Below are 17,608 nucleotides of genomic sequence, written 5' to 3' on the forward strand. Positions count from 1 at the left end.
TGTTTGTTTGTTTTTTTTGGGGGGGGGGCTCTCTCCTCATATTGCTTAAAACAAGCAGAGCTTCTCCTTGCATACTAGTATGCTGGTTAAAGCAGCTATTCTGCATTTATATAGAAGGTGTCCCGTTCCCCCCCCCCCCCCCAAAAAAAAAAAAAAAAAAAAAAAAAACACAACACACAGAACAGCAGGGCACATTCTAGCCTCCTCATGTGCATTACTGCATCATGTGAGCACGGGGGAGTCAATGGACAATGCGTCTGAAACAGGTGAGCGGAGAGCCTGGCCCGTTGGTTAGGCAGTGCACTGTAAGACTTTTTTTATTTTCTGTTTTTTTTCTTTAAAAAATAAAGTCCCGTTCCAGTTCTGCTTCTTAGTCACTTAACTTCATTGTTGCAGCTTCGTAGCCTATTACATACCTTTGCAAAGCCTAGACTTCTTTGCATGAAAGGTGCTGAAGTGAAAACAAAAGGGCAGCGCTTGAGCTAGCTGCGCCCTCAGTCTTCTACCAGCAGAAAGCGGTAAGCAAACGCTTGTGCTCGTCTGGCACGTGCGAGCACGACGGCAGGCCTCCCCTGGGTTTTATCAGGCAGTTCTTATTGCACTATTTTTCTTACAGACCTTGGTAGCAGCCCTAGGGTAATTCCTGGTGGTGGTGGCAGTGAGGGCTGTGTTTAAATGCTGCTTGGGATATAAATGTGCAATATTCTTTATCTACCTGGGATTTGTATTTGCTGACACACCTGACTGCTGTTATTAATTTTAATCTGACGTAACTGATAACTATTTATGATGGTTAATGAGATTAATTTTTCATGCCCTGTGTTTATTGGTTGTAGTCATTAGTTCTAGCTGTGACTAATGAAAATACTAATTTATAACTCTGCCAGCAATTTAAAGTCATTTGTATGATAGACCTGATGAAAAAAATGTAATGGCTTGTTTCTAGCATGACTTCTGAACAAAAAAATTTTAAATCTCAAACTCCTTTAATTAAAAAAAAAACTAAAAATAAGAAACAATATGATGTGGTTGAGAATAATTAACTGTAGATGTTCATACTATGATACAAAGTGGAGAGAAAATAAAATGTACTCTTAAAAATTTATCTTATTCTGGGTGTGAGGCAAAAGTTAATAGCTTATAGCTGTTCAAGTGGCTGGATGCCATGGAGGAAGGTAAGTCAACAACTCTTTTACAAATAGTACATTTGTTCTTTACAAACCTTTAAGCCATGCAACATTTTCCTTTATACAGTTATAACTTTGTCATTTGCACATAGAAACAATCAGTCTGTGATCTGCATTCATTTTTTCTCCTGGTTGTCAAGAATCTTTGAAATGCAGCAGCAGCTAGTAACAACTCAAACAATAACACACACAGGCCTACAACAAAATGCTGCCAGATACTGCATTAATGCTGGTTCTTAACATTAAGGCATTTCTGAAAGAGCCTGTGGTTAGCGCACACGTCCCTGGGCGACCTCTGCCAAGCTGCTGTTGGCACAAGGAGAATGCTTAGTCACAGACCTTAGAAAAGTGAGATTAGAACACTTGCTCAGAAACTCAAACACTACCACACATTGATTCAAGGATTTATTAAGTCTTACATGCAAAACATACTGCTAATTGCATTAGCAAAAGATCAATGTAAAAACTTCACAATTTTGCAACTCCATTTTTAAGTTTTGCTTTAGTGGTTGAAAGGGTGTAGTTCAACATCGTATTCCTGCCAGTGTTTAGGATGTACAGAACATTAGCACTAACTTACAGAACCTCACAGACCCACGTTACCGTTACTCAATCTATGATGCACATGTACATGTAGGTGACAAAGAACACTTGTCTGCATTAGTAATGTTACAGTATGGGATATCTGGCAAATAGTGATAGTTGGGAAGGTTCATAGTTTATAGAGGTCTAAAATATAAAAATTACTAAAACTTGTAAAGGTGCTTCACATGATTTTTACACCTAGTTAGTAGACTAAAAGCTCCTCAGAAAGCATATAACTTACTGGGTCAGAAGTAACACAAAAATAAGGATATGCTTGAAAATTCTAATCTACAAAAAAGCAGAATTCTATCATGAAAGGTTTTAAAATGCAAGCTATATTATTCAGTAAGAAGAAATTCTACAAGAAAAGCATTTACTATGCAACAGTTGTGGGAATGACTGGTTCAGAATTGTAACTAAATGAATGCCCTACTTGAAATTTAAAGGAATTTACCTATGAACATCAACCTCTCTTCCACTACAGCAGGTCTGGGAAAGCATTCACCAATTTTTAACCTGTAATAAAAAGTCAATTCATTTTGAACTACCCTGACAGTGTAGTGTGAATTGATCTGTGCAGTGTCAAAACACTGTCTGGCACTATCATCTGATTGAACCCCATGTTTCACTTACACAATACAATGCTGTCAAAAGGAGTAGATACACTTCAGTAAGAATAGTTATTTATTTATTTTTTTTAAATCACAGCAACAAGAACTAAATTGCAACCAAGCCCTTACCAATGATAAAGCATTTTACACTGTGACTCAAGGTTGTCAGTCATTGTCAATGATCTAGGTTTGATATACAACAGTAGGCAATGACCGCAGGTTGAGAAAACATTTAATAAAACACATTAGACTGCAATGTTTTGCTAATTATACTGTACTGTTACTTACTGTGAAAAACTATAAAGTGTTTTTGCATTTCCTAACACAAATTAGAGTCATCTTCAAGAGGAATCTTTAAAAAAGTTTAGTGCTTAGTGTTTATAGCACAACAACGCAACTTAGTTCAGCAGATAGTTTGGCAACACTTAATTGAGCAAGAAGAGGATTTTAAAAATAAGGCTTTACATAGGTTTGTCTTTTTAGGATTTTGCTTTTAGTAGAATGAAAATTAACTTTCATACTTTAAACAAATGAAACCATGAAATTGTTGATTGGTTCAAAAATTTTACGGAAGAGAACTAATTCATAACAGAAGAACTTGGCATTGGATGTGAATGCTCCATTGTTCCGAGCAAAGCACACGGGGTTCGGCGGGGGTGGGGGAGGGCGGCTCTTACAGCAGCAGGCATTTTCTCTTCCTCTTCTTTACAGGAGGGGGGCAAAGAACTGCTCGAATAGCTTCATCGAACACTGTCTTGAGGCCTCGCTGTGTAAGTGCTGAGCATTCTAGGTATTTCACTGCACCTGTGGAAAGCAAAAAAGCCTGCAGTTACATAGCAGTTTCCTGCAGTTACGGAGAGCACGACTTTAAGCTAACTCCACAGCAAAGGCCAGGCATCTTTTTTGGTTAAGCTACATCTTCCACAAATAGTTAAATCACCAGCAGTAACCTGGTTTCAGTCATACCAATCTCTTTTGCCATGGCAAGGCCCTGTGGGTAGGTGATGGGAGTCAGCTTCTTCTCCTTCAGTTTTTCAATAGTGTCTTTATCATCTCGGAGATCAAGTTTGGTACCCACTAAAATGATGGGGGTGTTGGGGCAATGGTGCCGCACCTCGGGATACCACTGCAAGAAAGAACACACTCAGTACGCGTGGGCAGGTTTCCAGGAAGGCTCTTGAACACACCGATTAAAGGCTCACAGCAGCAGGGTGAGTCAGGCAAAGCAGTAAAGGGGAGAATGTCAGCTCCATTCCTTAATGTACTAAGGAGCGCATACCATCGCAGAACATCAGTGTTTTGTTTCCATTAAGCCCCAAGTGTTTCCACATACTTTTAAGGTTTACCTTGTTAAAGGCTATGCTTATTCTGACATTGAGAACCCTAATCTGCACTTCGCTCACCCGTGGAGGTCACCTCTTAGAGGTGAGGATGCAGCCATCTGCTGAAGTCTCCACAGTGCCCTGCAGATCAGCTGTCCATGAACATGAAAGAGGGCAACAGTAGCAGCACAGGTACTTGAATGCTGGCTGACTTGAGGAATAGATGGTATCAGCATAATTTTTATATGTAATTTAAAGAAACATTTAAAAAATGCATTAAAAGGAGACTTTCTGATTGTGACCGTAAGAGTTTACAGCGAACAACATTTTTACCTATGTCCTATCACTGCATCAAGGAGTGATTTGTACTTTAGGTGCTGCAGGTGCCTGAACTTCAGAGAAGGTAGAAATCCATTTGTTTAAGTCCAGAAAGTTCTGGATCAGAATTCCCACCGTCTGCCAGACATCACCTAACATTTTCCTGAAACTGTGGTAAAATAAACATTACACTGAACCCTTAGAAATAAGAGGATGATACTTACCTTAGCACGGACATTTTCAAAGGACGCAGGGCTCACGAGGGAAAAGCAGATTAAAAACACATCCTAGAAAACAAGTGTTAGAAGTCAGCCCAGCAGAGCTAACACTGCAACAGCACCTGTCACTGTAAAGAGGCCAATGTCAGCAGCATCTGTATCACACCACCCTTGCGGGCAGCACAGCTGACGATGCAGCTGAACATGACATTGGAGCTAGTTTTCCCAGCAGGAAATCCATTCCCAAGCACCTACAAGCAGAGGCAAAGGCGGGTGGGGGGGAACGACAAGAGCAGATCGTAATCATGTTCATAATCAGCTATTGCAGTGGCCAGCAACTAAATACTAGTGAAGTTGTGTTGGCAGCTTTCTTCCCCTAAATGTCTTTTTTAAAAAATAATTTAAAATCTGTTGCACTGACATTCAGGAAAAAGAAAATCCTCCAAAATAAACATAAACCACTTCATGTATCTTAAAGTAAATGCAGTAATTACTGCAAGTAATGAAGAGTCATTACATTGGCTTCTAAACTAGGTTTGAATGTTCTTTGCAGACCTCTAAGTGATTAAAGTCTTAAAACAGGTACATTAGCAAAGCATGTTACAAAGTGTTACTGTTATACTAGCTTCTGAAATAAGGTTATACTATTCCTAAAGAAATCTTACATTGTAAAGGAAAAGCATACAGTACAGAATAAAAGACAAAAATAAATTACTGTGCAGAGTACTTTCCTTTTCAGTAACGCTTCTTCTATCCTGTAAGCCAATTTCCACTATCGTTATTTTTAACATAATATGATGAATCTTGTACAACTGTTACTGCTACTGCACATCTGTACAGAAAGACTTCAGAATTTCTCTATAACCAAATTAAGATCCAAAACAGTATTAAAAACTCCAAGCAACACACTAGGCCCCTCCCTCCCTAAAGCCCAGGACAGTACAAAGAAGATGAGCACAGAGCAGCTGGGGCTGGCAGGGACCTCCAGAGATCATCTGGTCCAAGCCCTGCTGAAGCAGGGTCACCTACAGCAGGCTGCCTGGGACCATGTCAGAGCATCTCCAAGGATGGAGCCTCCACAGCCTCCCCTGGGGCAACCTGTCCCAGTGTTCAGCCACCAGAGTAAAGAAGTTTCCTTATGTTCAGATGAATCTCCTGTGTCATAAAGCAGGTGTTTAGGGTTCTGGTACCTCTTGCCTTTCATTTGAAAGGGAAAGGAAGATTGTAAGTCAGGTGAAAACACTTAACATGTTTACATCAACTGCTGTAAAATATGCATTTCAGAAAACACTACATATTCTGAACAATTCTAGTGTTGCACAGCCACAAGATGAATTTGCTACACCTGATCAGCTGAAGACTCTAATCTTGCCCTATTACCCAAAACCCAATAAACATCTCTGACAATCCCAGCTTTCCCAAACCTGCCTCTTTATCTGTACTTATTCCAGTAACAAGTGTGTTAAAGAATCAGGCATTTCAGAGTGTTAGTTGATTGTGCTGCATTTCAAGGCATTTGGTTAGGTCAGCATCTGACATCTGCACTGCTAAGCACTTGCAACCCAGTTGTTCATGCATCACCCCAACAAGTCTCCGTAGCAGCTTCCCAGAAGAAGAAAGATAAAACAGTATCAAGTACTGTGATACTATGGCCACTACTTCTCTTTTCCAATTCTGGAAGTTCGTAGTGATTGAAATTCTGCATAGTACGCAGATTCTCTCCTTCGCTAACTCCAGAGATCAAAGATCTGGTGTGACCATGAGCAAGGCATTATTTGAAGGTTTCAGGCATCTTGCACACTATCAGTCTTAGACAGTAAATAAGAGGAAAAGCTATTTTTTTAACACAAAAGCTTTAGTTTTAAAGCAACTCATTTAAAGAGATGCAGTAACAGAGTTCAAATATAACAATTACATAGTTCCAAGAAAAGTTGTTGTTAAAAAAAAAATAGGGGCCAATTTATCACTATCAATAAGCAAGACAAGACAACAGAACTTGGAACTGAAGTTTATTGAAAGTTTTACATACGGCAATAGGTTGATCTGTCAGACTGGAAGATATATTCTTACCATTGGTTCCTCCAACCTAATAACAGCATGAAATAAAGTTACTCCTAAAATGGATTTAAGGGATAACATTCTTTCAACCAGCGCAAACAAGGTTATGCACCTTTCTGTTCCAACTTCTTCCCTGCCCTCATTTTTTTGAAATACTGGGTGACTTCAAATAAAATTTACAGGAGTTTCATACCTTCTGTCAAATGTAATTAGAATAAATAAGGAAAAAGATACAAACTGATGCCCCTACTACAGCAAAGTCTTCACTGGGAAGCTAACAGCTTTTGAACTGCTGGCTGATCAAGATACACAAGCAATCTGCAACACCTGCTCCCATCTTGCCCAGCTGGTAGTTCAGGGGCAGATACAGGGACAAGAGGCCTCCAGAACATGCAAGGGGGGAGTTTAAGTAGCACAGAGAAAGCAGGGGGAGGCTGACTGCTCCCAGAAGTCAGGCTCCCAGAGCTCCACTGCTTGTTCTCTGCCTCCTTCTGGGAGGGAAGGAGTGTCTTTTTATATTACTAAGTAATGATGAATTTCACAAGCTTAAGATCTGAAGACTGTGTCATGGGAAGTTCAAGACTTAGCACCTAGCTTTCATTTTCAGTTTCTGCTGTAAAAAAAAACAGAATCTGAATGACTGATGAGAGTTATGTGCTTTTACAAAAAAGATTTTCCAAAGAGTATGTTTAGCTAGAGATGGCATTCTTTTCCAGTCTGTTGGAAAGACACATTATCAAACTAAAGACACACATACATTCCGTCCCGTTAACACAGGAGAGGAACTACGTTCTCCTTTGCAATTCCACTTTGCCTCAAGTGATCTTTCAACGTACCTTTTTCTACCCTGTGACACTTTTTGAAGAACATTATGATGTTAAACTCTTCCTAAGAACCATCTAAATATGAATTAGATCAAAGCTGCAGGTGCCTATTGTTTCTCTTTAAAAAGACAGATAGATTATTTCTGGCATTTTTACTAGCTCTGTCTACAACTGGCAAGATTGTATACATCTTGGGTCTCATAACTGAGAGGAAAGCCTAATGGTAGAAGTTAGTGAGTTAATGAGCATTTAATTAACAATAGTGAATTACGACCAGTTTACTAAAAAAGTTAGATGGGATTCACATTATTCAAGAAAGCAATTCTACTGTAGAATTGAAGCAATTCTGCATTTTACATTATTAACATGGAACATCATATACTTGGCAGTTTACAACAAAAGTAAACCTGCAACTTTGACATTGATATCACCTTTATTTAAAGGACAATTCTGCCAGATTAAAGAACCTAGCTCTAAAGGATACTTGACAGAAAGTATCTTTAGAGAACTAGTCTATAAAGATTAACTAAGTTATAGTGGAAGTTGCACTGGAAATAAAAGAGCAAATTACTTCAGCATCTTATAGAAAGAAAGATGCAGCACACAGTCAGGACTTAACCAGCTGCAAGCACGAAAGTCAAAGATACAGTTGTATTCATGTTATAACACAAGCTACAAGCAATAAAATAGCCATGGGCTTAAGTACATTTGAAAGCTACAACACAGCCTGTCAACACCGGTATTTTTCTTTAATACTGCCTCTTTCACATTTAATACATCTTAAAGCCAGAGACTAAATGGAATCAAGTGCTTAGCAGTGACAGTGTCATGTTGCAGCCAAACATCATGCCTAAAAACAAAAACAAATCCTGTCTTCGGCAGGCATTCTAACCTTAAAGATCAATGGATTTGCTGATGAGACTATTCACCAAGTTTATTTTTAGTCAAGTACTCTAGTTAATTCTGAGGCTGCAACCACAAAAGCCAACATGCATTATTGCACATAAGGATGCAAACTGCAACATTTGTACACTACAGGTAAAGTATCAGGGATGGAAGAGGGCACCTTGCAAAAGGTCACTGTTACTATTAAATACAACTCTACATGCAAGATCATTAGTTTTAGCAGCATTCAAAACAGCTTGCACATTAGACAAAGCTGTGCACATTTTCAAGTTTCACACTGTTGTTCTTACTGTTTGTGGATAGGATAGTGGACGTAGCCTGTCATAGTCCTCTTGGCCAGCTGTATCCCACAAACCCAGATTGACTGGTTTTCCATCAACCATTACATTAGCAGAGTAGTTGTCAAAACTAAAAAGCGAAAAAAAAAAAGAAGTCAGCTGCACTTACGTGCAGTAAAGTTAAGAAGCACAAGGATTTTCTAGAGTCCAAACTGGGAAGTGTACAAAGAAAAAAAAAAAGGTTCTTCACTCCATCCTCCTGCTCCCCAGAAAACAATTCTGTACATACTGAGTCTGGTATTGAGTAGTAGAAGGAAAAAATATGCAAGACAGACTTGGTCCAGCCTGAGCAGAGGTCATCTTTTTAATCGCTCTTTTGATAGAAATATTAATCCCAGTAAGTACAGGAAAGCAGGAGATTCATTTAGTAAATGCTTTCTGGTCTTATTGAGGCATTCATCAGCAAGTTAACCTGTCTTGCATTTTGTAACATTTAGAATAAGAATTCATGAGCAACAATCAAGGCATCTAAAAGACAACAGATTAATATTAATAACTTCATAAGCTTGATAATCAAGAAAACCACACACTCCAAAACCCCCTTACAAAACATTGAAGTTACTAGCAATGTTACTTCAGTAAAGACATTTACCTCATTCATTATTTTGAGCTTTAATGATTTGTTAAGGTTAAACTAAGTTGAGAGAAGATATCGTTAATACAGAACCATGACAGAGAAGCAGTTGGGGGCGGGGGGGGGAGGGAGAAGCAAAGAATCCTAAGTCAAGAAAAGAGTAATTAAGACAAGGCCTTGGAAGAATAACTAAAGTCACCTGAAAATTGTGTTAACTGAAAACTCATCAATACATACTGAGAGCAAGTTAGATAAATATTTCATAGAGAAGTCCCCCAAAGTTAGGGAAGCTTGTTTTATTTTTATTTATTTATTTTTGAAGAGACAACTAGATGCTCAAAAGGGAAACATTATGCATTAATACTGGCATCAACAAACCCTTAAATGCTCAGATATAAGCAAATGGGAAGTACCAAAATAAACAAGTCCCCCACAGTCATGGCTGAAGAGTATGAAGCTGTGGCTGGCTTAGCACAGGACTGGCAGTAACAGAAAAAGTGGAAGGAAGAAGGAAAAAAAAAAAATCTTCTCTAGTCACGTAAATGAACTATTTCTGACTGAATATAATGATTTACAGAGTGTTCAGCCTTGGGACTGCTTATTATAAATGATATTTAAGATAGAAATAACATGCTATTTTAAAAGACAATGGCACCTGCAGGCACAGCAGAGGCAAAAACTGAGCTAGTATGAACACACACCACTGGTATGACTACGCCAGACAGTAACAGCCCAAAATATTTTCATTAAATACACCTAGATACTCAGTTAAGCCTTTAAAGATGAAGCTGAGCAGTGCTTGCAGCCAAGTCAAACAATACAAACGAGGAGTCTGGAACAGCAATAAGCATGCAGAAGTTGACATAAATGAGTTCTTAAGATTTTAAGTACTTACACAGTGGGTATATATTCTCCAGGGAATGCATTGGTTGTGTAACTGATGAGTAGGCATGTTTTACCTACAGCACTGTAAAAAGAGGAAGTTCACATGTAAAAAGCATTCACCTTGAATAATCAGAAGTAGCATCCCTTTTAAGGGAGAAGATCTATTATACTCAGCTATCTAAGGAACAATTCAGACTGTCGCAAGTCAATATTGTGCAAGAAAAGACCTAGAAAATTATATTCTTAGCATCACTGGAAATGAAAACATGCCTAATGTGAACATCTCTTAATTATGCAAAAATGGTAAATTGTCAGATTTCTGTTAGCCTTTAGTTAAAAAAAATAGGACAAGACTACTAACATCTGCTTGTCATGTGACGGAATGCTTGTCAAGACTGCTATTGCTGCAACTCCCCAAAATCCAAAAAAAGACAGCCTTTACGCAACTCCAACATTGTTGTAAAAGTATAATGTTCTAGAAAACAAAGTTTGAAAGAGTTTGAAACTTCCCAAGATCATTTTCAACTTTTTGAAAGAAATACAAACCCTCACAATATTTATTAATAACATAAAATTACACTCTGTATGCATTCTTCAGCAATTCAGATATTTCAAACTAATTTACAGATGAGTTATTCTAATACTGAAGAAAGCATTTGGAGCTCTGTTCCCCCCACAGATTTAACCCTAAACAGCCTCAGATAACGGGGCAGGACAAGGCTCAGGTCCAGATTTCTTTCCAAGCTCTGGCAGCCAGCTCCCTCCTCCTCCTCCCTCTCCCCCATATCTTATCTAGAGTAAAGCATTAAAGAAATAATTGACCCACTGTTAGTTTTAATTAAGGGGTGGAAGTGCTTGAGATTTAAAAAATGTACAGACAGACTCCACAAAGAGCATTTCTGACACTGCAGACTGGTCCCCAGACTGGTTTCTCATGTTGTTAGAGGATTATGCTCTTCAAATAAGAGATTCCAGAAGATGACTTCAACCAGTTTCTCAAAGAAGATAATCCCCAGCTGCATTATATTTTCCCTGATTACTCTTCTCAAACAGTCAAACTCCTGTGCAAGGAAAACTATTTTGTTGCAGATGTTTATTTCAACCATTTATTCAAGTCAGAAGCAGCTTTCAACCTTAAGGTACTTACACACATACACTTGCCATTAGTACCAGTTTGACACATGAACCTTCTGAACTTGTTTTTTCCACAAGCTGAAGTAAATTCATGAAAGTTTTAGTCTAGAACTACAGCTAACTATAAAAAAAGCACAAAAGAACTGAATTCTAATGCTAAAAATATCCGTTTACCTTCAGCTTTTGCAAAAGGAACATCTGACAGATAAGCTTTAGTCAAGGCTAAGTCTCCAGCTGCAAATGTTCAGAGGCATTCATACCTAAATTTCAGTAAGTACATTTCACTTAGATCATCACATTTCTTCTCTTGCTTTGGAAGTGTATAGAGTTAATCTGCCAAAGATCATCTTCAATAAGTTATTTTAAATCATTTAACACCCACCCCTAACTAGTCAACCTTCTCAATTGACTCACATTTTAAGGCAGGTTGAGTAAATTCTGAGCTTTGTCACAAACCAGAAATTACTACATGTATTGTAACTCAACCCATAACCAGTCTCCCATTAAACTTGAAGCAGTTCAATATTACATTAGCCTGAGGAGTTATTTGATAGCAACATTTGATAACACTACCCTAAACGACTGAGCTATGAAATAAAAGATGCTTCAGTGTGTGAAATAATCCATTCAGGATTTCATCTTATATCCTTGCTTTTAAATCCTAGTTTTGTTTTTAATTTGACACTAGCATAACATCCCATCTGCTGCAACCCTCTCCAATCATACCATATAGTCATCTTCACTACTCTTCACACCTGCTTCTGAAGAAACAAGATCCCAGTCTGCTGGGGTCTGAGATTTTTACATTCACAGTATACTCTTTTGTGCCAAGTTACAACAAAAAAAATTAAGGCATTTAATTCTGCACTTGGTAAGTACAGTCTCTAAACATTTTCCTGTAGTAATAGGCCTGAGATATACTTGTATGCAGAAGCAAAATAGGAATTTACCATTCAGTAAAGTCTGCGGGAGAACTGGAGGAGCAGTATGACAACACAGCTAAGCTGATTTAACAGCTGTCAGAAGGGGAGGTCCCATCTTATCTCTTGGGCTAGCACCCATGTGACTCCACAACCAGCCAGAACAAGGAATTAAAACTATTCACTCCCCTCCTCCTCCAGTAAAGTCAGCTTGTCAGCTCAGCTCCCTGGGCCAGCTCAGTCAGATCGCTTTGAAGGCACTGTTGAACTGCAGCCCAACACTACAAGGCTGGCTATCCTAGCCTGTAAGGTAAAAACCACCCAGGTACCAAGAGGAGCAAAGGCCCGGTTCTTCGAGAGCCCTCCGGAGGCTCGAGGCCAAGCGTTCTCATGCCTCCAGAACCCAGTTGATCTGAGCCTCCACTTTCCAGTTAAGTTCATTACAGATAGCTTAAGCATCTAACAAATCGGTGCTGAACTAACATTTTTTAAGCAGTGGATCAAGGACTTTTTCATACTCAGGCTCCCTTGCTCACCATGCACCGAAACTGGTGAGTCTGCTCTGGTTAATCAGGAGTCCAGGAAGGTGGTGAAAGATTTCATCCCAAGCAGAGGTGCCTGTAGTGTGGTGCTGCAGCACCAACCAGGCAGAGTCATTAAAACAAGAACACACACGCCCAACCACCCCATTTCAGACTTGTTCCCTTCCAGGTTTCCTGCTTTCCTTGCATTTTGGCCCACTGCCCTGTGAATCAGATCTGTATGGTCACCAATCTTAAAAGCGAACACTAACACCTACCTTTACAAGCCAGATCCAAGTACTTCATTAGTTTTTTAATACACTATCTAGCTTTCGTATTAAAGCAACTCCCTGAGGATTCTAATTGTTTGGCAAAATACAAATCCCTGAATATAAAAGCTGGAGACGGAGAAACTGAAATATCACCAACGCAGAATTAGTCATAACAATTTCTAGTAACTACTTCATCACAGCTCTGTCCACCCACTATTAAATCAAATGAAACTGGCAACATTTGACTGTAATTAAAATAAGGCCTACAGAAAGCTGCAGTGTTTTAACTACTTAAAAAGTGAGAATCTTATAAAAGAGAGCAGAGAGTTCCTGGTTGTTTCCTGGTACCATCCTGGAATCAATCTATTTATAAAACCGTATGTACATTAATTCCTGAAACAACACACCATCTCTTTCCTGGCCTTATTTACACTAATAAGTTTTAGGAAGTTTCCCACTGAGCTCCCAGAGGCAGTGTGAAGGGACACACAGCAAAAATGCTGTCAGAGGATCTGCCCCAGCATTTCTGCCATCAAAAAGGCTCTGGAGCTGCACAGGTGGTTGAGAGGCTCCTGCTACTCCACAGCTGAAAACCACTTGTGAGAATTGAGCTCCAATTTCCAGCCACAGCAGTGGAAGCCAGCTGAAGTACTTGCTTCTTTAATTCCTTAAATGTTTATATCTGCAAACAGTGGCAGCCTTCACAGAAAGCTTTGATTATGTCATTTCTTTCTTCCTCTGATCCACATGAATTACCTTCCTGGCAAACAAGGTGTATAGCCCAGGTCTCCGCTAAGACTTTGAACAGTGGGTGAGACTTCTTCAGTATGCTCATTAGATCAGAAAGCGTTTTTGCTATGGTCATTTTAGTTACATAATACCCTTCCAAATAAGCTATTTTACTCACTGTGATTCCTTTCCCAAATACATGATTCAGTATCTACAATACTACATTTTCTATCTTGAAAAGCATAAGAGTTGTTTCCAAATTTCAAGTCACTGCACTCCCTACAGATTGCATTGGAGAGATCTCAAGTGTTCAGCATTTTATACAAGCACTACATTACACGCAACAAAAAGCCAGTTATTCTCCTCCTCCTCTTCTTGAGGGTCTATCAAATCAAACACAGCATGGTTTTAGCAGCCAAGGCTAAAAGTTAAGTAAAATCTCAAACAGGGACCATTCTGTGGCATCCAGTTATCATTTCTGCAATGGGCAAGACTTCCCTCAACATTATAGTGGATCACTTGAGATTCCACACCACTAAACAGCTCCCCCCCCCCCTTTTTAAGTTAGCACCTTTTGTTTTCATTCTAAAAGTAACTTTCACCAGTGCTTTTTCACAAGTCTCAATCAACAACAAGTCTTGTAGAGTTATTCAGGTGGAGGCATAGTCACAAGTCCTGCTCAATCTTAATTCTCTGTATCAAGAAGTCAAAGCAACAGTTGCCAACTATTTCTCCTCAAATAATCCTCACAGCAAAGCAGCAAACTAGGGTAAAATGTTAGCACAACCAGCATTATATGCCATGCTTTTCCAGCCATTCTAGATGTCTAAGTTGACACTAGTCAAAGCCCTAAAAACAAACATGAGGTACTTACCAGAAATGGCCTATTTACAATTTCAAAACACGGTCACATAAGTACTTCTACAGCCTTATTTATTCTGTTCCTAGTAGATCTTTGTAAAACAGTACCTAAGTTTTGTATTATGTAAGCAATCTTTAACTTGTATTGTTTTACAGAAATACTAAAGCTTTAGCCTTATCTAAACCAAACATTACATGTTTTCTGCAATACCTGTAAAGCTTGAACTTCTGAAGCAGCAGCACAGGGAAACAAATCATTATATATAAAAAGCTATCAAAAATAAGCAATGATATCTCAGTAGGGTCTTGAAAAATAATTGTTTCTAACTGAGAAAGGAAAAAAAAAACAGATCTGAATGACTGCGTTTTATTCACACATGTACAAAGCTCGAGGCAGAAATACACCATTTCCATTCCCAAGATGAAGAGCAATAAGTTTGGAAGTGGTATGGTATTTACAAAGCAAGCGATGAGAAAAACTATTTTGCTGAATGAATACATCAAACAGTTTGTCTATCCTGAGTTCTCAAATCATATAGAAGCAGCAGACAAATTCCCCCCCCCCCTCCAGCACGATGCACTGCGTTTATTTATAGCATTTGGTTACAAACAATATCATTCATTTGAAAAGAGTAATAGAAAAATAGATCAGTTATTTTTTAAAATCAATCTAAACCAAAAGAACAATCCACAGTTGCTTTATCTAGTATCAGGGAAATAGATCACAAGAAAGTGATATCCTGGAAAAACTGTGACTTCATGTTCTCATTGCTCAGAACCTTGCACAGCAAGCAAAGCCAAAATGATTTTGTTAGATCATTTACTATGATGGAAAGATAAATCTACTCAGCCTTTTTAGAGATTCCACATCTTAAAGTACCTTAGAGATGTAGTAACTTAAAGAATAAGCACTGCATGAAATTACACAGGCAGTGGCAAGACCATTTAGCTAAGTTTGCTGTGATACCAATTATGCTCAGACTACACTGGGATTTTTGTTTCTACTACAGGAAAAAAAAAAAAAAAAAAAATCTCTCAAACTGCATAACACAAGTCTTGTTTCCCAGCTGGCCTATGATACTCCCCTGAGCTCAGACATTCAGCAAAAAAAGAATGCCTCTGAGCTGATGGGAATAGAGTTTGTGTGTTTGCTGCTTTTGAATACCCCCCAGCAAGCTTTCTCCACCATAATTTCAGCATTTTTTATACTGAAATCCAGCAGCTAAACTCACACTTAATTTCATTGTAAAACGCATTCACAAGTTGCTTTGGTTATAAGCAATACCACATCCAGAACACTGCAAGCGTAGCACACAAGAATGCTGTAGGGGAAGCATGTCTTCACAGATAAGTTAGTTATTTGTACTGTAATTGCTTTACCTGTCTCCTTTAGACAGGAGCCTTACAGGCCTAGATGTGTGTGTGCAAAATATCAGCTTCTGCCCACAGCATTTATGATCTGCTTAGAGTTCAGCACTTTCCGTCAGTCATATAATAAGAATCAAATGTCAAAAACCAAGCTACAAACAGCAATAAGAAAGTGTCTGCCCGGTGTTACTTTCAGCAACAGCACTCCAAGCCAGTGTTAGAGCGCCCATGTCATTAAGAGCACGATGAAGTCACTGCTACCACGCCAGGACCGCCTGGGCGCGCCCTGGGCGCACGGAACACAGGCAGGAGCGGCAGCGGCCGGACGCGGGGCCGCGAGGAGCGGCCCGGCCTTGCCCAGCGCCAGGCCGGAGCACGCACCCTCCTGCCCCGCTTCTGCCGGCACCCACCCCCCGGGCCCGGGTGCAGAGCCAGCGCTGCAGGCACCCCGCGCTGCTGCGCCCCCGCGGCAGCCTCCGCCTCGTCCCCTCCCCGGCGGCCACCACTCGCCTCCCGCCCGCCGGGCCCCGCGCTGCCGCCCCCACCGCCGGCAGGAAGGCGGCCGCCGCCCGCCCCCTCGGCGCGGAGGCGCACACGGCCCCGGGCAGCCCCCGCGCCCCAGCCCGCGGCGGGGCCCGGCCGCCCCCTCTCCCGCCGCCCCGGGCCCCTCAGGGCCGCGCGGCGCCTGCACTCACCCGTCGCCCACCACCACACACTTGATGGCCTGCATCGGGGCTGCGGCGCCGCGGGGGCTGCTCGGGGCGCGGCGGGGCGGAGCGGAGCGGGCAGCGCCGCGCGAGAAGGGAGCCGGCGGCGGTCTGCGCACCGGGCCGCGGCCGCCTCCGCCCTGTGCCTGGCAGCGGGGACGAGGCAGCGGCCACCACCCAAGGCGGGGAGAGGGAGGACTGCGGGGAAACAGGAAGCGGCCGCACGGCTCACATCCGGCCGGGCCGCGCTCGGCCCCGCCCCCGGGCGCGCTCGGCGAGGCGCCACCCGCGCGCCGAGCCGCTTCGTGCTTTCCCGGCACGGCGCCGCCGCGGCTTCGGGGCGCTTCGGCGGCGCTCGGGTCTCTCCGCCGCGACGCACCGCGGAGGCTTCGGCGCCGCTCGGCAGCGCTCGGCGCCGCCGCGGCTTCGGGGAGCTTCGGCTCCGCTCGGGTCTCTCCGCCGCGCCGCGGGGGGGCTTCGGAGCCGCTCGGCAGCGCTCGGCTCCGCGTGGGCGGGGCCGCCGCGCCTGTGCCACTGACCCAGTGCGGGAGCGGCGCCGCGCTGCCCGGCGCCGCCGCCGCGCGGGGGCCCCGCTTGGCCGGGGGGGCGGCGCGTCCGCGCGCCCCTCACCCGCCGCTCAGGCCGCGGCTTGGCGCTCCCCGCGGCGGGAGGCGGCGCCGAGCGGTGCGATGGGTGGGGATGCGTTTCTGCTTAGCTGTGGTTAGCGCTTTGGCACTCCAAAGGTTTTAAGAAAAATGAAGATCAGTGTCACAATATTTTCTATGGTTTTGCCCATGTTTTATTAACCAATTTTGCAGGATCAAAGCAGGAGGCCTATAAACTGTAAGTGTATCCACCCAGGAACAATACTAGTGTCAACATGTACTCATTTCTGGGATGCTTTAGAATTTATTGCTTTAGACTTTTCCACGAGAAAACAGACATTTTTAGGAACTACTGAACTGGAGGGTGTGCTTTAGCATGTAAGTACCTAGTTATGTACTGGAACACATAGGTGAACGGAATAATTTAAAAGTCATGCAGAGGAGGTCCCGTGATCCCAGGAGTCACTTTATTAGATCAATACTGCGTTAGTTCTTGCAGTAATTCTGCTCGCAGAGAAGCTTCTGGTGGGACTGACATACGTGACCGCTAATCTCCGTCACATTGCCACCCTCTGAGAAGTGTGAGGAAAGGCCCAAGCTCATGCTGCCTCTCTGCCAAACGACGACGAATCTGGCGAAATCAATAGAAAAGACCCTACCACCCC

At 41.8% G+C, this 17,608-nt stretch overlaps 1 protein-coding gene across 1 annotated transcript; it reads right to left on the bottom strand.

Annotated features, from left to right (window-relative positions):
• Positions 1–1,579: 1,579 nt before the first annotated feature.
• RAC1 (Rac family small GTPase 1) lies at positions 1,580–16,530 on the bottom strand. The gene is made up of 6 exons (XM_062588565.1): positions 16,327–16,530; positions 9,837–9,908; positions 8,320–8,437; positions 4,248–4,310; positions 3,350–3,509; positions 1,580–3,187 (listed from the first exon to the last, which is right to left on the bottom strand). Exons 1-6 carry the CDS (start codon positions 16,359–16,361, stop codon positions 3,057–3,059), a joined length of 579 nt encoding a protein of 192 aa, XP_062444549.1. The 5' UTR covers positions 16,362–16,530; the 3' UTR covers positions 1,580–3,056.
• Positions 16,531–17,608: the final 1,078 nt, after the last annotated feature.

The sequence above is a fragment of the Rhea pennata genome, chromosome 15 (genome assembly GCF_028389875.1).
Source record: "Rhea pennata isolate bPtePen1 chromosome 15, bPtePen1.pri, whole genome shotgun sequence".
Lineage (NCBI taxonomy): Eukaryota > Metazoa > Chordata > Aves > Rheiformes > Rheidae > Rhea > Rhea pennata.

Bases quoted from the DNA above. Each gene is read 5' to 3' on its own strand.
- RAC1 (XM_062588565.1), bottom strand. From the start codon at position 16,361: ATGCAGGCCATCAAGTGTGTGGTGGTGGGCGACGG. The intron at 8,438-9,836 runs GTAAGTACTTAA...TTCGCTTTTTAG, and splicing joins GGAGAATATATACCCACTGT to TTTTGACAACTACTCTGCTA. The intron at 4,311-8,319 runs GTAAGAACAACA...CTTGTTTTCTAG, and splicing joins CACTATCCTATCCACAAACA to GATGTGTTTTTAATCTGCTT.